The sequence below is a fragment of the Sus scrofa genome, chromosome 4 (assembly GCF_000003025.6).
Source record: "Sus scrofa isolate TJ Tabasco breed Duroc chromosome 4, Sscrofa11.1, whole genome shotgun sequence".
NCBI lineage: Eukaryota > Metazoa > Chordata > Mammalia > Artiodactyla > Suidae > Sus > Sus scrofa.
This window is the reverse complement of record NC_010446.5, coordinates 62,588,318-62,607,282: the sequence shown is the minus strand read 5'-3', so window position 1 is coordinate 62,607,282 and position 18,965 is coordinate 62,588,318. Positions and strand designations below refer to the sequence as shown.

Below are 18,965 nucleotides of genomic sequence, written 5' to 3'. Positions count from 1 at the left end.
AAGTGAAATGATACACTAAAATTCACAGGGAATGTTATTTATACAGTATTAACTTTGTATTTCAAGAGGTTTTTTTTTTTTTGTCTTTTTGCCTTTTCTAGGGCCGCTCCCGCGGCATATGGAGGTTCCCAGGCTAGGGGTCTAATCAGAACTGTAGCCACCAGCCTATGCCAGAGCCGCAGCAACACGGGATCCAAGCCGCGTCTGCAACCTACACAGCTCATGGCAACGCCAGATCCTTAACTCACTGAGCAAGGCCAGGGACAGAACCTGCAACCTCATGGTTCCTAGTTAGATTCGTTAACCACTGCACCACAACAGGAACTCCTTCAAGTGTTTTTTTAAATCTTATGGAAGAACCCATAGAATAGAGAAGTTCTCAGGGCAGGGACTAAAATCTGGGCCATAGCTGTGACTAATGCTGAAAAGCCAGATCCTTTAACCCACACCTCTGCAACAAATTCTTAACTCACTGTGCCACCGCAGTGAGTGCTCACTAGTTTTTTGGGGTTTTTTTTTTGTCTTTTTGCCTTTTTCTAGGGCTGTTTCCCTTGGCACATGGAGGTTCCCAGGCTAGGGGTCTAATCACAGCTGTAGTTGCTGGCCTACACCATAGCCACAGCAACACGGGATCCAAGATGTGTCTGCAACCTACACCACAGCTCATGGCAACACCAGATCCTTAACCCACTGAGCGAGGCCAGGGACTGAACCTGCAACGTCATGGTTCCTAGTCGGATTTGTTAACCACCGAGCCACGACAGGAACTCCTACTGCTCACTAGTTTTGAGTTCTTTAGGTGCTCCAAATAAATTGCATTCATGGCCACAGATTCATTTTTTCCTCCATGATATACAAAATATGTAATGAAATCATTAAAAACTCACCTGATTATGGGTAGAAATGCAAATCAAAAACACAAAAAGTGAAATGCATTAAGAAAATGACATAGCTGGGGTGTGGATTTGCTCCCTGGCCCAGGGAACTTCCATATGCCAAGGGGGCAGCCGTTAAAAAGAAAAAAGGGAGGGGGGTATTTTCTTTCTACTTTATAGGCAAGCCAAAGCCTGAGAAAATGGAATAAGAGAATTTATTTTTATTTGTAAACTGAACCTCTATTGTCTTATCTATAAATCATACACAAAGGCCTGTAAAATAGGCTTCCTTAGAATACACCCGTTTAGCCAAACTCGATGGTGAAAAATTAGAATTTTTTATACAGGAAAGTCTAATAAACTAAAAGAAATGTTTTTTCACAGGCTACAAACTGGACCCTAAGTTTTTCATGCAACAGGCTCTTGATCTGGTTAATTTTGTCACACCAAGATCTGTCACATGTTAAGAGACAGCAAAGCAAAGATAACGAAGTCACCAAGACAGCAACACATTTCTGTTTGAAAGCAGTCACCATTTATTAATTGACCAGATTACAAAAATAATCATGGAGATACCTGAAAGGAAAAAAAACACCTATTAAACACCTTAATTAACTAAGGATTAATACAAAGCAGGAAATTATAACAAAGTACCAATTCAGTTTCCATTTTTAAGTAGGAAAAAAACCAAGTTTTCTTCCCTCAATAAATGTCCTCAAAAAGGAGAAACCAAATCAATTATGATCATATAAGATGACTGACTCCCCCCTCACTAAATACTGCCAATTTAGCCAAACCCTGATTGGCATTTAAAGTACTTTTCCTCCAGCATTAAACATTTTTCAGGATGCAGTTTACTCACCTTAATTCATCCTTCTAATAAGTCTGTTGATCTGGTCTTCCCTGTTGCCAGCATCTCCCCCTTCTACAAAATGGGTGGTCTTTTTCTTCATTCCACCTCGTGGAGAAGACAATTTGAAGGGCCACAGGAAGTTGTTTGCTTCTTTGAAACGTTTTCCAACAGTATAGATCTCATGAATCAGATCCTCCATGCAGATGATGCCGTATTTACCTGAGTATTTTCAAAAGTATCTAAAGGTTATTAAAGTCGTACTCAACGTTAAGGCATTCAAATTATAGGCTTCGACAGAAAGAGAAGTAGAGTAACATAAGAAAGAAAAAAATACCTTGCTTTATTTACAAAGGTACATTTCAAAAAAATCATGCCTTCCATTTTAAATAAACATTGTAGGCAGTACAGGAAGGTTCACAGTAGTGAGAGATTAGGCTATAAGATGCCAAAAATACTGTTTATCTAACACACTAACTTTTCTAACTAACTAATAATATAGTAACTTGTCCCCAAAGAGACAAATCCTACCAAGAGAACGAGCAATCAATGCGTTATCTGTCAGGGCAATTCGCTTCTTGTTGATTTTGCCGTAACCACGCTTGTAGATCAATTCATTTACTGACTTCAGGTTTGGATACCTAAATATTAGAAAAAAAAGTATAAATGACCACGTAAGACTCTCCCTGTCAAAACACCTAAATTCATCTTGCTATCACAGCCAATCCACCAAAGGGAAATCAAAAAGCTACTTACCCCCAGGCGATATATGGTTCCACAATTCTCAGCATGTTAATTGAAGCCTTGTTGAGCTTCACAAAGGTGCCATTAAAGATCTGACGGAGGCGAAGAAGCTGCAACACCTTTCTGACCTTTGGGCTCACACCATTGATACTGCAGTGATAAAACAAAAAAAATTCATTTAGCTTTTATCATAATCTCTACTAATAAACGACAAGAAAGCACTATAACTTTGGGCAACAAGTCCCACCTAAACAGGAATTCTCTCATGTCACAAAGACCACTTTTTCCTTAGATCATCAATGTCAGGGCAACTGACTTTCTTGATTTTGCCATAAGCACGCAGGCTAGATCCTATCCCTGCTCCCAACTTACCTCCCCCACCAAGTAAACTGTCTTTTGACACATACCTTTGAAATTGAAAGCTTCCCTGGCCCTCTTATTACTCCCTAGTTTTGCAGACATCTTTGTTACAGAACTTACAGGGGTACATTTTTGAGGTTAATCTCTAAGTGCTCACTTAGAAATGGACAGATGCTTTGGGCACAGTACTTAACAACCAACCATTAAAATAACCCCTTCTGGAGTTTCCGTCTTGGCTCAGTGGAAACAAATCTGACTAGCATTCATGAGGACAAAGGTTCGATCTCTGGCCTTGCTCAGTGGGTTAGGGATCCAGCGTTGCCGTGAGTTGCGGTCACAGGTGAGGCTCGGATCTGGCGTTGCTGTGGCTGTGGTGTAGGCCAGAGGCTATAGCTCCTATTTAACCCCTAGCCTGAGAACCTCCATAGGACGTAGGTATGGCCCTGAAAAGACAAACTAACTAACTAAAATAACTCCTCCTGGAAGTTCCCACTGTGGCTCAGCAGGTTAAGGACCTGATGTTGTTTCTGTGAGGATGCAGGCTTGATCCCCAGCCTTGCTCAGTGAGTTATGGGTGTGGAGTTGCCACAAGCTTCCGTGAAGGTGTCAGCTGTAACACCAATGTGACCCCCAGCTGAGGAACTTCCATAAGCTGCAGGTGCAGCTGCATTAAACCAAAAACAACAGAACAAAACCCCTGTTCTACTTACCACCCCCAATATTTCTATTTCCTTGCTCCTGTCGTGAAGTTTCCCTAGGATTGGGTACCTCTCTCTTTAAAACCAGAAGCCAATAAAAACTGAACTCACCCTCTGATCCTGATGACAAATGCCAATTTGGGTTCCGCAGGTACATAGAAGTTGCCAGCTTTTCTTGCCATCCTAGCCATTCGAATCTCAGTTCTGTACATTTGCCTGTATTCCTTGTGATAGTGCTTGGCTTTTTCGTAGATAAGCTTCCTCCTTGCCTTTCGAAGCTGAAAACCAACACCAGTTACTCATCTGCTTTTTAGCTTCCACTCAAAATTAGCACTATCAGTTAAGTATAAACCCTTCCCTTGAACCTTTTTCCACAAAAGCATGTGCTGACATTCTAAAAGAGAGATGCTACAACCGATGCCACAAAAAAACTTACTTACCATCTTCTGGGCAAACTTCTTTCTCAGGCGCTTAATCCTAAGCTCTGCGAAATTCTTTCGCTTTTTCTTAAGGGTTTCTGGCACAGCAGGAACCTTCTTTTTCTTCTCTTTGACACTGCCAGACAAAACATTAACATTAATAGTTCGAACGCTCACAGCATCGCAGCATTCCCCTGTTCTATCTAAAACGCTGTCTCAACGCTATTAATGCCTGTGGCTCTAAATGTATTTTCAATTGCCGTAGCACGCCCTGTTGCGAGAAACAGATTTGAGGGAACTTCTGGGCCATTTTACCCTACTTTCAACACAGACCAAGAGTCACAAAAACAGTCAATTCAGACTTAATCTACCATCAGTTCCAGGCTCCCACAACAAAAATACAGACAGCTAAAATATGCGACTGATGCAAGACAATGACAGCGAACTACCAATCAATCTAAAAAGGTGTAAGAATCTCAAAACAAAACCTCAACTGCCGCCCCGGTTCAAGCCTCAAACTCCACATGCTGTAAGTAAAGGCCGGGGGGCAGGGACGCTTGGGGCAAACAGCAGCCACGGAAGAACCCAATTCAGAGGCTCTGAGTCTCCCTGAAAAGAAGGGAAACTGGACAACTGGTCAGTCCCGCACACATTCAGCGCTCACACCTTGCTCCTGGTGTTTCCAAAGCCTCCGCCCCAAGGCCGCCGGAATCTCATCTTAGCCTGAGACCACCGCTAGTGTCACACAGCGTCACAAACACCCATATAGGCTGGCAAAAGTACATGCTACAATCGGACCGGGGGAAAGGGAGACAAAAGGTCTCTGGTTTCGGGGATGGAGAAGGATTCTGGAGAAGACGAGGAGCAACTTACTCTGCGCCCTCCATGGTTCCAGCCGGGAAAGAGGAAGTTAGCGCATGCGCGCTGTCCACTTAAAGTCGGCGAGCGTGAAGCCCCACGACTCATAGGTGTCCCAGGATAAGCCAGAAAAGAATTCAGAAGTGAGAATTCGCCTTGCGGACGCAGAATTAAGAACTTCCTGATTCAGCGTCGTACGACCAAGTTTCGAGTAAAATTCTTATGGGAAAAATGAATGCATTGGTTAGACTCTTTAATCAATACGATGAGAGCAAAGAGTGCTGACGCCTAGACTATTTGGGGTCCTAGTCCCTAGGCTGCGTTGACAGAATACGGCTCGTATTCTACCCAGTAATATTGCAAATGACACGCCAACAAGGCGCGAACTACAAATCCCGGCATGCATCACTTTCGTTGCCCGTCCGGCGGGAGGGCAACACTTGACCGAGACTGTAGGGAACCACGGTGGTGGTGATTCCAGCCGGGGAAAGTGAGAGCCCTTTGGCCCACCTTCCAAAGGACCAACTACGATTCTAAGCCTCTCCGGCTTTTGATCGCCTTCTCGGCTCTTTCCCAACCCTAGTGGCAGACAGGCACGACGGTTGCCGCGCTGCTGAGGTCCTTCTCTTCGTTCCTTCAGCCCGCAGGGCTGTCTTCTGCAGCGCCTGATCGCAGGCGGGGCCGCCCAGAGCCCCCTGGTTAACCAAAGTGACGAGTCAGGGACAAGCGAGGACCCGACGGCCGGAGGAGGATGGCCGGGGCACTGCCGACCGTCGGGCTTGGCAGGCGGAGGCCGGGACACCCCACGGCAGGGGGCGTGAACCGCGAAGGGAGGTGCGAGGAGGGCTGGAGGCTGCAGCCACGGCCCTGTGAGAGGGGCTGCCCCGCCGCGGTTCGGCGGACGACGGGCGGGCGGGCTGGGGGCTGGGCCGGGGGCGGGGTGCGCCCGGGGCGGGGAAGGCCGAGCGGAGGGAGGGCCGATGCCGCCGCCGGCTCTTCCCGGTCGCGGGTTATATAGCGCGGAGTGTGGAGCCCTCTCAGAGGCGGCCGGGAGCGCTCCGACTTGCAAGCGGCGCTGTGCTCCGGAGCCCGGTGCCCGAGTGACAGCCGCGGGGAGTGCAGGGCAGGGGGACACGAGACCGCGGAGGCAGCTGCAAGCCGTTGCGGAGCGCTCGCCTGCGCGGAACGAGTCGCCCCTTCCAGGCGTTCCCGCTGCCCCGCACCCCACTCTCCCACCCTCTAGCAACTTGGGTTAAGTTGACAACTCCGCGGCGGCCGGCCGGCCCGTGCCGTCTCCGCTGTGCGCCCCTCCCCCGGGGTGAGAGGGAGCCGCAGCGCCGGCTCCGGGGGCGCTCGGGCGGCGGCAGCTTGGCCATGAGAGCCACGCGCGCCGCCTAACTCGCGGCTGTCACCGCCGCTGCAGCGGGACCGGCCGGCGGGGCGGGCGCTCCGGGACGGGCGGGCGGCCGCCGGCAGGAGGCGCCGAGTCGGGTGGCTGCGGCGGCGGGCACAGCCCGGGGCCACCGCGACGAGCCCGAGCGGGAGTGGCGCCGCGCACTCTAGCCCGGCGGGCACCTCGGGGGCGGGCGCGGGGCGCTGCCTTCTGTCCCGGCCGCTCTGACAAGCGCCCCGGGGCCGGGAACCGGGCTGCGCGGCACGGGGTGGGCGCGGACGCGGGCGCTGGGCTCCTGCGGAGACCCGGCCGTCGCGATGAACATCGTGGTGGAGTTCTTCGTGGTCACTTTCAAAGTGCTCTGGGCGTTCGTGCTGGCCGCGGCGCGCTGGCTGGTGCGGCCCAAGGAGAAGAGCGTGGCGGGCCAGGTGTGCCTCATTACGGGCGCCGGCAGCGGCCTGGGTCGCCTCTTCGCGCTCGAGTTCGCCCGGCGCCGGGCGCTGCTGGTGCTCTGGGACATCAACACGCAGAGCAACGAGGAGACGGCGGGCATGGTGCGCCACATCTACCGCGACCTGGAGGCGGCGGACGCCGCGGCGCTGCAAGGTAACTGGGACCTGCGCCCGAGCATTGTTGGGTCAAGCCCCTTCCCACCCCCGCGTGCCCTTCCCCGGAGAGCCCCGAAACCCCACTGTCACTGTCAACCTGGGTCTCGAGGAAGAGAACACCCCCCTCCCGCCCCAGCCCTGTCTTCTGCGAGTGGAATTTGCCCCCTGATAAAGGAACATGATCACCTCTGCTTTAGAAGGGAGAAAGTGCGCCAAAACCTTGTCTTAAAGGAGGTCCTGTCCTTTAGGGGACGACTCTGGGGTTTCGGAAGCCCTCGGGCTAAGGCAGGCAAGGGAACTTGTTACTACCAGTTTGAATCCTAGAGAAATGGGAAACTAGTGTCTTTGCGAAGTTGTTCTCAGAGTGGACTGGTGGTGCATGTGTGCTGGTTCCTGAGGTCTGAACCTCAGAAACTAGGGCAGCATTTGATGATTTCACTCTAACTTTAGCCAGAGGGAAATAATTACATTGTTTCACTAGAGATAAGTCAGTACTTTAGTTACGTACTCAGCCTGATTGAAAGATACCTCGTCTCTTAAGGAAAAACGCTTTGAAGGATTTAAGCCTTATTGTAAAATGCATTCCATCTTTTTGGTAACTTTTGGAAAGTCTACATTTCTGGATATTTATTAACCTGAATCTGAGATTTTTTTTTAGCCAAAGCGGAGACCATCACCAACCATAAGTATTGATCCAGGAGAGTTGATAATGGCTCTTGCTTTTTTTTTTTTTTTTTTTTTGGCACTTCTTCATTTCCAGGGAAAACATTTAACTATATCCAGAAGATTAATTTGAGCAGCACCCCTCCCCCATAGCCATCATTTGTCACCAAAATTACTGGCACCTGCATTTTTAGGTCAGAAAAATCAAAGGTCAAATCTGGTACATTTTCAACATTGGTATGAGGGTAGCAAAATACAGATTTTTGTGCTCTCTGTGGAAACCTGAAAGAGAATGGTATTTGTTTCCAGGGAAGAGATTTCGGTTTTTGGATTGGGTTCCTTTTGTGGTAAAATTGCATATTTATCTGTAAACTTGATTTATGTGAGGGTGCTTTTTAGAGGAATTTAACTACTCCAGTTAGAACAAACCAGCATGTGACTCTTAATTTTTCATGAGACGCCTGATGTTTATTTCTTGGCTTTGGATGAATTCAGATAATTAATTACAGTATTGATTTGTGAGCCTTGAGGTGAGCTTCCACTTGAAGGGTACTGGTACTGAAGTAAGAGCCTCTTTTGGCCACTGTTCCTCCCAGAAGAGGAGTGTGTATAGCGTGTGTGTTTGGGAGGAGGGGTTGCTGCTCTTGGAGCTGAGATCAGTTCATTCCAGGTGTCTTTAGCTCCAGGAAGCCGATCCCTCGAGGTCCGACTTGCATTGGGCTTGTCACAATTACATGATTTTCCCCTAAGCAAAGTTATCCAGTAAATTGCTGTAATTCCCAAAGACTTTTGGGGGGAGGAAGGCAGCTGTAAGTTCAGTCATTGGCAAGCCTTACGGTGTTAGAAATTTGAAGCTCACTGTAGTATTTTTGTTTTGTATGATCTTTGTCCTGCTGATGGCCACATGACTCACGTTTTGCAACCCCCCATCCTTCTCTGTTCTGTTGTGTTTTTTTTTTTTCTCCGCTTCATCTGGACTTCTGAGGACAGCTGGCAATGGTGAGGAAGAAATTCTGCCACACTGTAACTTGCAGGTTTTTACCTACACCTGTGATGTGGGAAAGAGAGAGAATGTCTACCTGACAGCGGAAAGGGTCCGCAAGGAGGTTGGCGAGGTCTCAGTCCTGGTCAATAATGCCGGCGTGGTCTCTGGGCATCACCTGCTGGAGTGTCCTGATGAGCTAATCGAGAGAACCATGATGGTCAATTGCCACGCGCACTTCTGGGTAAATATAAACATCCTTGTTTTTAATACTGGGCCCTCCTTAGCAAGGAGGTTGGGAAAGAGCGAGACTTCAGTACCAGCCTGAAAGCCACCTGCACACTTTCACCACAAACTCCCTTCCAATTTGCTATTCCCTCCGGGTGAATTACAGTGTATGCTGCTTACTATTAAATCATTGTTTTCTTTCTTTCTCTCCCCCCGCCCCAATCCAGTATTTCTGGAGAGGGTAGAGGAGTGAACATTTTGAACTAGTTTGAAAGATTGCCATAAAAATAACAAGAGGGAGCATAAAACCCTGGGTTTATTTATTTTACTTTCTGTTGAGTTTGTAAAACATTGGTTGTTCTTATGAATTTCTAAAGTCAGAGTTTAGGCTTCCAAATGACTGCTCAGCCACATTTTAGAAAGTGCCAAAGACTCTGAGATCAGCGTTTGTGGCCCAGCGGGAGTGGTCAGGCCACCCTGGCAGTCACTTACCTTCTGTTGACCACCCCCGGAGTCTCTGGCATTGTCCTATTGGGGTACATCCCAGAACGTTCTCAGCTGAGAAGATGCATCTCTTTGGAGAACAGAATTCTCCCTGATAGGACCCTAGAGTCCCTGTAATAGGGGACGGGGAGCTCGAGAGACCTGCCAAAGCAGCGACTTAGACCATATCAGCTCTTAACCATCAGAGCTGTTACGTCATCTGAGTAGATGAGAAGGGAGAACCCTCTGCCCTGGGGACCAGACTAACCCCAGGTTTCCAGCTGGGCTTATATCATCCATAATGGCAGGTGTGAAGCTCTCCACTCTCACAGTACACTCGTGACCCATGTTACACTTTTCTTCTCCCCACAGTATCTCCCCTTTACTTTTGCAGGCAGGTAGGATCCAATAAAGAAAGGGTAAAGAAATAGGTTTTTTGTTTGTTGTTGTTGTTTTCCATAGGCAGCTTAGCCTTCTCACAGAATGTACCAAAGAACTGTTTCTCCTAAATAGGTCACGTTAAACCTCATTAATTTTTTAGCCACAGCTTAAAAACTTAATCTGGCTTTAGAAGTACTTATTCAAATTGTTGCCCTTTGAACATTAAACTATTTCTTTCATCCTGGGAGAAGTTTATTTTCATGTTTTATTTTTCAACAGAAGTGTACTTAATTCATTCCCAAAGCTCTAGAAATGGACATATAAGTGATGTGAGATAACTCGTATCTGTGTCTTAAATGAGTAAGGAGATGGCGAAATACAGTTGGGAGGATTTGAAGTGTGTCTGTGTCTGCGCTCACATGTATGGGGGGGGAGGGTGTTGTGTGCGGTGGGGTTAGAGAGCTGAATAGAAGCCCTTGGTGCCAAGGGGTCCACAAGAACAGGCAGCAAGTGGCAAAGGGGTGGATCAGGTGAGTAAAGACCAGCACGGCAGAATAAACTTGGCAGTAGCGTTTAACAGGAATCTTGTGTGTTTATAATTCTGAGTAAAACAGAACCAGCGCTTGAAATTAAGGATATACATAAATTGCAGGTGGACTGTAGTTTTCCTGTGTAAAGACTGGTAAGTGTAAAGCTGCCATAGAAACTCCAGCTGATTTCAGTCAAGTCGTCTTCCTTAAACAGATACCCAGCCATCAGGAGGCTGGTGACAAACCACAGACCCCAGGATTGATTTTGCCAATAACCTTTGACTGAGATGAAGCGTGGTTTCCCAACTCTGAACTTTTGCCTACACGAAATGCTCTGACATTTTACTGTCTTATATCTACTCTCTCTGCATGATTACTTTGCTGAATTGTATGGTATCGGATATAACCAGATTTTTAAAGAAACCCCATACAATTTGCAGTTAAATACTTAGGAAAGCAGCTTCCTTTTGCTAGACGTCCTGTTAAAAGAGGCTAAGCAGAGTATGTTGGTATCGATAGCTTTAGCTTTGAAAATGCACATTAGTTGATATAGAGTTGGTATACTTTTCTAACAGAAGGAGAACATTAAATCAAGTTTCCAATAGAAAAATATATTGTGGCACTGAATCTAGATACCAAGGAGGAACATACCACCTTCCCAAAGTCCTCACTTTGCTTTGAGATGTTGCTTAAATACCATTTAGGGAGTTCTTGGAAGCCTTGACAGTAATGACGTCACTTCATATTAAAATATGGGAGGCTCCTGAATTCTCCAGCTGTTTCTCCCCTAAGCATCTAAACTTAAGAATTTATTTTCAAAATTGAGTCAGAAAATTCATTTTAGAGTTGGAATTTCTGACTTCTTGCCAAAACTTACAAACCCTTTAAGAAGAAATCTAGCAACTACAATGTAAAAGAAGATTTACTATAATTTTTTACAGTGATTTTTTTTTTGGGGGGGGGCGATGTTAGGTGGTGTAAGAACCACCTGAATTCAGCTTCCCTCCCAGTAGCCCTCTTAGGTGAAAATGTTCATGGTAACTGTCCAAAGATGTATTGGCATGTGCTGTTTTTTCCTTCCAGAGAAAATAACCAGCATGTCTTTTTACTGTATCTGGGTGGGGAAAAGAAGTCGCCCCATACACCACTTTAATAAGTGAATTTGTTCAGCCGTTTGAACAGATCATCTTGAGCCAGACTTTTAAGTGGCAGTTGATGTCTGTTATCATAACACAATGAACAGCACATTGCTCCTGACCCAGAGTTAAAGTCACAGGCAATGAACTGGAAACCTCACAGACCTCTCCACTGAAGAGCCATGGGTTCTGCTCCTTCAGACTTTAATTCCTCACTCCGCTCCCCCTGCCTGCAGGGCCCTCTTCTCGGCTCCACCTATCTTTTGAGCCCTGGCTCAAGTTCTTAATATAACCTTCCATCCCCGGTCCAGTCCCTTTCTGGCATTTTTGCATACCAGAGCTGAAAAGATGCTCAGAGATCATCTTGTCCAGCCCCTCATTTGCTCATGAAGCTGCAGTTAGATGACTTGTCTCTTCTTTCCGTTGGTCTCTCGCAGCATTTCTTGTCACCCCATCCTTTGTGCGTAGCTCATGCTCTCTGGTGTAACTCTCGACACATCATGCCCCGAGTGCCCCCAGTAGATGGAAAGCTGTCTGCAGGCAGTTTGCTACAGATGTCTGTTTGTGTCTTGCCCCCCCGCACCCCACCAGGACAAGAACGCTACTCATAATTCCTCAATAAATGTTTGATAGTATAGGCTAGGCTTCTGCTTAAATATTTAGAAGAGAACCCATTCAGAGAGTGCTTGCATGGGTCTGGCTTCTGAAGTTTCAAAAGGTAGGCAGGCATTATGTTGGACTAATTCCAGCAGTGTAAGATTGACGGGATCTCGCAGAGGCTGGCTCCCCTTCGTTATTGTTTATATCTCCTTTTGTTCTCCTCCACAACTTTTCCATTCTCCCTGCCCCGCCTGTATCCTCATCTTTATACCATAACATACTAACCCAGCTCATTGGTATGAGGCTAGCAACCCTGAGGAGGCTGGTGTTGATAGACCGATTTGAATCAGCTCAATTTGACTATATGGCCACCATTGATGTTTCCCAGTGGCCCAGCCTCAGGGAGAGGCTTCCTCCTGCAGCTCCTTCCTAGTTCCTTAACCTCAGACCCATTTCCATACCCATTAGAAGCCTTGGAGGTACTTGGCGTTATTCTTCACAGCCCTCCAGTCTGCTCTGACACTTCACCTTGCAGTGGTCTCTCACCAGCAGCTCTCCTGGGAATCTTCTCTTGGTCACCAGTCAGGAAGTGACAGATTTGGGGTAGATTCTAATCAACTTAACCTGGTGTGCAACATTCACCGTTGGGGACAAGAACGTGAGAATGTATGCAGTACAGGGCACTTGAACTTTGGCGTAGATCAGAGAAATTGCTCACCTAGGTGCTCTCTGTATCTGGGTGAGATGCACAGGCTGGGAAACACCTCGCTGATACCAGTGAAGGATGGAAAGCAGGCCTCCACGTGGGACCTGCAAGCCCATGTTTCCCCTAAAACAGCGATATTGCTTCACTTGTTGTTTTCTAAGAGCAATCTTTAAAAAAAAAAAAAAAAAACCAAACCAAACCAAACCAAAACAACACCTTAGCTTCCCATTTCTGAAAAACAAAGTTTTGTCTGTAGCTCCTTTTGGACCAAAGAGCTGCATTTGGCATTGATACGTGAGCAGGAAATTGATCCCTGATTAACCAAAAGGGGGAAGCAAAAGCATTTAACCCCAGGCCTTTTGTGTTCTCAAGAAATTTTGCATGGTGAAGGACTAAATCTGTCAAATAGCTAGTCGGTAATTTACTTCTATTGGTATGATAGTCAGACAAGATAATTGGTAGTTAATTAATAGACCACTTAACTTAAAAGGTTTCACAGTTTTAAAATACTAATTACTGAATTAGGCATTTATCTATATCCAAATGTCTAAAGTCTATTTAGTTAAAATCCATCCAGGAAAAGTAAAAGCCCACCAGCTAGATCTGAGTAATGTAGCACTTAAAGACATTAGTGCTGTGCTTGTAACTAATATCTCATGAATGGTCCCTAATCATTAATGTTTAAGTTCTTAGGTGATTTACTGGTTTTTAATCTCAAATACTGTATTCCTCTGTTCTCTGGTTAGAGAAATCTAGTTTTGTTCAGGGCTTCTTAGATTTAGAATTCTTTTTAAAAAAATCATTTTAGACTGATTTTTTTTTTTTTTTTTTTTTTTTTTGGAATATTGTTTTCCTGTCTTAGGATAGCTACTACAAACTTGGGAAGCCACGGAATATTTTTAAGTCTGTACTAGAGCTAACTCTTGTTGTTAAATAAATTCATATGCATTAAAATCAAATGTTTGAGCTTTAAAAATCAGCTTTTTGTGTCTCGAAATGTAAATTGAAATAGGGTAGGCATGCTTTACTTTATTAATTCTCATGGTCACAGCTATAAACACTGAGTAAAACATCTCTTTAGAGAGCAGCTGCTTGGATACCCGGACCGCTCTACGTTCCTAACAGGGTCACTTCATAGCCTTCTTTCCTAACACAAAATAAGATCACATGCTCAGTGAGCTTTGAGCTTCTACATTTGATACACTGCACGCTGGAACCAAATCTAACACTACCAGAAATCAACATTGATGCCTGATAAACCATCATTTTACTCAACTGGCGAGAGCAGGGAACCATCCTATAAAAATCTTCTCAACATCTGCCTTTGATATATGTTCTGATCTGTGGCTGGTTACCCCAGTTGTTTAGAAAACGTTGTTAAGTAATCATCGTCATATGAAAAACTAGCAGGGCTCCCCTCCCTAATGGCCAGATGTTCCCTGTGCACCTGACCTTTCTGTAGAATGCAAGCCTGTTGACTGTCTCTGTGAGAGGCCGGGGCTCTAACTTCCACACTAAGCCCTCTTTCTCCTGCTTCTCTTCCGTCTCCCCAGTCCTCTTCGCCTCCACACCTCCGAGATGTGTCGGCTCTTTAGTATGGCGTGCTCACACCTCTTCTCACCATGCACCTCTAGCTGGGTGAGCTGTTTATTTCAGTGGCTTCACCTGTGATTGCTAAGATAGATCCCAAGTTCACACAACCATCTTGGCTGTTCCACATGGTCCCTGAAATCAACACGTCTCAAAACTGAACCAACTCCTCTTGGCCCCTTCTTGATTTCCCTGTTGTGGCTTGGGAACACCAGCCATATCTTTAATTCCCCATCCTGCATGCATTCATGGGCACCCAGTGCTGATGGTTCTGTTGCTTCTGTGTACTTGGCTCCACTTCTTTCCATCCCTGCATCCTCCTTTGTGCTCCTGTCATCTCTCGCCTGGACTCTACCAAGAACCCTGAACTTCTTTCCCTGTTTCCAGCCTTTGCTCTCCAACCTCCGGTTATCTAAGCAGCATTGAGTTTGTTATACGCCTGCTTAAAGATGACGCTGACTAGAACCTCCCCCAAGCCCTTGCATGACCATATTGTTCACAGCATGCAGTCCAGGCTCATCAGCGTGGCAGCTCAGGCCTTCCAGAGCTGATTTCCACCTGCCTTCCAGGCTCATCATCTAGTATGTCCCCTGGAGGACCCTAAGCTCCAGCCGAGCTGACACCTTGCCGGGCCCAAAGGGGCCCTGCCTCACTCAGATTCTGTTTCATTTGGGTCCTCTCTTACTGGGAGACAGAAGTTGAATAGTTCAGGCAAAATGGATCACCACCTCTGAGAGAGGAAAACGAACACGTTCAAAAATCTTTCCATGTTGACTTAATAGTTTCTTTATCTGTTAAGGAGGCAGCCCTGGTGCAGGAGTCTCAAATTCCTGGTTCAGGGAACCCGCCTCTCTCATTGGATTATGTGCCACTTATCCTTTTTTTTTTTTTTTTTTTTTTTTTTCCTCTTCTTTTTAGGGCTGCACCTGTGCCATATGGAAGTTCCCAGGCTAGGGGTCCAGTCGGAGCTACAGCTGCCAGTCTATGCCAGAGCCGCAGCAATGCAGGATCCAAGCCACATCTGTGACCTACACCACAGCTCACGGCAATGCCAGATCCTTAACCCACTGAGCGAGGCCAGGGATCAAACCCAAAACCTCATGGTTACTAGTCAGATTCATTTTCACTGAGCCATGACGGGAACTCCCGTGCTACTCATCTTGATCCCAGGAAGCAAAGGTGGTGTTTGTTCTTTTCTCCCTCATTGTTTCTACATCCGGGGCTATATCCAGTATCTGCCCAAGTAGAAATTAATAATCTGTAGGGCATGTCAGAGTGGAAGCCTTCATTAACCTGTGCTAATGCTAACACTGCTGGGATAGCTTTTTCAGAGAGACTGAGTGGAGAGCACCCACCCCAGCCATCTGCCACAGGATGCAGTCACTGCAGCCCGAGGAGGCCACAGACCCTAGGGTTAAATGCTTAACTGCTCTCAATCTCAACTTACTCTCTTCCTTTATATTTTGACCTTAATCATCTTTCAGATTTGCAAGATCTTTGGCAGATACCAGTGAATTGACTTCAGTAACTTGAACATATCTAAGATGTGACAATCAGAAAACTCCTCTCAAGTAGTTTAATAACCTCACTTGGGAGGTAGAATTATTTTTTAAAAGTAGGAAACCCCTTTTTATTTAAGTTTTTTTTTCCTTGAGTTAAGAAATATTAATAGCAGGTTCACCTAAAATTTCTTTTCTAGTTCTTTTAGGAACTAAAATTAAAGCCTATTTCACTTCCGATAAGTAGGCAGTTTGCTTCAGTCTGATCCAGATGTGTACCACGGTGGCTGGATGTAGAGATGCATGTAGTGCTTGCTTGTGCTGGAGGCTTGGGGGAGAGGGGAAGGCGCCTGGTGCAGTTACAGCCGCTGGACTTGGAAGAGTGCCTGCCAGCCCGTGTTCAGTCCTAAACACACAGGGCCGTTTTGGACCCCCTGGTTGTACTATGCTGAGATTCCACTAGGGGGTGTGCTGGCAGGGTGGATTTGTATCTTACTACCTTCTACACACACAACCCGTCATTTCCCCAAGATAAAGGGCCTTTTGTAGCTAATCTTTGGAGTATGACAAACTCTGATGGTCCTTCAGAAACAGGGAACCACTCCCTGCCTCAGCTGCATGGGTTAAATCCAGTGTTTTGAGCTTGTAACTCCAGGGATCAGATGAAAATGTGTTAATCTCTCTTGGTTTAATTAGTGATTTCTCATCAGTCTCAGAAGTTACTGTTGTAGTTAGCTATTCAAAGAACTCATGCTGGAGTTCCCATCATGGCTCAGCGAAATGAACCTGACTAGTATCCATGAGGACATGGGTTCTATCCCTGGTCTCACTTAGAGGGTTAAGGATACGATGTTGCTGTGAGCTGTGGTATAGGTCACAGACAAGGCTTGGATCTGGCATTGCTGTGACTGTGGCATAGGCTAGCAGCTACAGCTCTGATTTGACCCCTAGCCTGGGAACCTTCATATGCCATGGATGTGGCCCTTAACCCTCCCCTCAAAAAAAAGGTAAAAAAAAGAAAGAACTAACCCCTTCTTATTGTTCTATTAACTGACCTAAAAACTCCTTTTAGGCAGAGACCCCTTGTAACCAGAAAGTAAGTATAACCAGAAAGTTAAGTCAGATGGTAGTGCCTTTTAATTCTTTGAAAATATATGGTAGACATGCAAAGCGTACATCTGGTCCTCACCCTAGAGCCTCCTTAAGGAACCCCCCTGCATTATGACCTAACACTGTTAAGACACTGTTGTTCAGAGTAAAGGCTGTTGGAGCATACAACCTTAGAATCTAGTCTCGGTTACTCTGACACCCTTGGCCAGCCGGTCCCGGCCCCTGGGCTTCAGCTGATGTAGGCATGTGCCATCTTGGGGCTGGTGGGAACACCTTTCAACAGCAGGAATGCTGGCATCTTTGACTTGATCTTACCCAGCATGACCCATTCTTGGGTTTCTTTTTCTTTAATACTTTATTTGTCAATTCCTTCAAAACCCAAGTTCACACCTGTCAGGAACCATTTTCTTAAATGCTCTGAAACTAAAATTAAATGAACCACAGGGGGGGAAAAATGAATATCCTCTCATAATGATCATAAAACTTTCAACACCGCCGCAAATGCTGCTGGAATATTTAACAAGGAAGGGCAATTACTGCTGCAACCTTGAGTGCTGTCAAATGAGCCCAGATGACAAGCCACTTAGAATGAATTCACATTCGGAAACAAAACTCGACTTGGCCTGTGAAACTTTCAAAGATCACACAGAGGTGTGTGAGAAGTGGCAACATCAGCATTTTGGGGCTTGGGGAAACCCCAGTGTTTCTCATTTGCTACTTGCATAAAATGTGCAGTTCTTGCCTTCCCTTCAAATGGCTTAGGGCTGGAATTTCTGAATCTTAACACAATTCAGCTTCTTAGTGTTATTCCAGACAATGGGGCTCAAAGTAGCACTTCCCAAATCAGTGTAACAGGGAAAATATTTGTGGTGTAACTTATGTAAGCACATGGGTATTTTGAGGACAAGTGAAACTTAAAATTCAAAGCCTGAATTTTCCCACCTGCCAATTGTAATTAACATACTGCCCCCTACTGACTCCTCAAGGATTTTTTTTTTTTTTTTAATGGGGATAAGTCCTACAGTCTCTTGGGGAAGAAAAACATCAGGTATATAATCAATTATTCTCAAATAGTTCTGTACTAACTTTATTTTGACAAGTGCTCTGTTCTTCTCCATCACGCAGTATCATTTACATTTCTAAACGGTTGTTTTCTGATCTGATAGGACAGGCCTAGAGAAAAGGATTAGAGAAGAGGTGTTACTGGAAAGTGTCTTCCATTTCCCAGCAGCATCCAGGATTCTGGAGGCAGGGCCCGGCAGCGGAAGCAGCTGTTAAGCCGCTTGTTTGTGAGGCTGCTACTGGTGGTCAGGCCCTGGGCTTTTGCCGGAAGTGTGGTCTGGTGCTTCGTGGAGGGCAGGGAGCCTGGGAGCCATACTTAGTAAGAACCAGGAATTGCAGGAACTTGAAGAAACAACATAACCAAAAATAGATAGCACTTATAACCCAAATAGCCTATAAATATATACTTAATATGCCTCGTATGCATTTACTATACTTTTATATGGCACTTAATGTCATACAAAGCGCTTCCATAAATACTCTTCTCTCATTTGCCCCTCGTAGCAACTCTGCATTAAGTAGAGCCATTATCCCCATGTTTATGAATGAGGAAATAAACCGAGGGAGGTTACGGGACTCGGTTAAGGTCACCTGGGGAAGGAAGATGCTAGGACCCAGACCCTCTGCCTAGGGCCTTAGTTTAGAAGCTCTACAAATACTAACTGGGGGTGTATGTTCAAAGTTCCTGGTAGATTTCCCTATGAGTCACTTATAATGTAAGAATGAGTGGTATGTTGATTTTTTTGAATTATTATTATCATGGTTAGTTTAGTGATGACTACTAATTAACCATAGCTTATTATCCCCAAAAAGTTTGCTCCGTAAATTAGACAAGCATGTAAATTTCTAAAGAACCAATACCACATTAGAATTTTATTACCAACGCCCAATTCACGTGCACGTGTTTTTTTTCTGTGCCTTTTCTGAAATTTTCCATGGTCTGTGTCTGAGGTGGTTACTCTACTGAGAAGAGAGCGCTGTGATCTTAGTCACTCTGTGTCCTTCTCTCCCTAGTTTGCGTGTCAACATTGACGGAACAGACACAAAGGTAGTGAATGACAAGGCCTGACTGAACAAATACTTGATACCAAAGTGTCAGTAACAGTGTGATTTGGGAGTTCCCTTGTGGCTCAGTGGGTTGAGGATCCGTCATTATCACTACTGTGGCTCGGGTTTGATTCCTGGCCCTG

General features: G+C 45.8%; 2 protein-coding genes across 2 annotated transcripts in view; one reads left to right on the top strand and one right to left on the bottom strand.

Annotated features, from left to right (window-relative positions):
- On the bottom strand, positions 1,391–4,853 carry RPL7 (ribosomal protein L7; the record flags this gene model as incomplete). The annotated part of the gene is given in 7 exon segments (NM_001113217.1): positions 1,391–1,451; positions 1,738–1,947; positions 2,257–2,366; positions 2,482–2,619; positions 3,639–3,805; positions 3,968–4,082; positions 4,820–4,853. Coding segments are annotated over 6 exon segments (753 nt in total). The 3' UTR covers positions 1,391–1,451; position 1,738.
- Positions 6,302–18,965, top strand: part of RDH10 (retinol dehydrogenase 10) — a 31,105-nt gene continuing 18,441 nt past the window's right edge. Inside the window, exons 1-2 of the mRNA XM_021089230.1 lie at positions 6,302–6,803; positions 8,459–8,694. Of these exons, the coding sequence (XP_020944889.1) occupies positions 6,515–6,803; positions 8,459–8,694 (525 nt within the window). The 5' untranslated portion in view covers positions 6,302–6,514. The remainder of the gene's footprint in view (positions 6,804–8,458; positions 8,695–18,965) is intronic.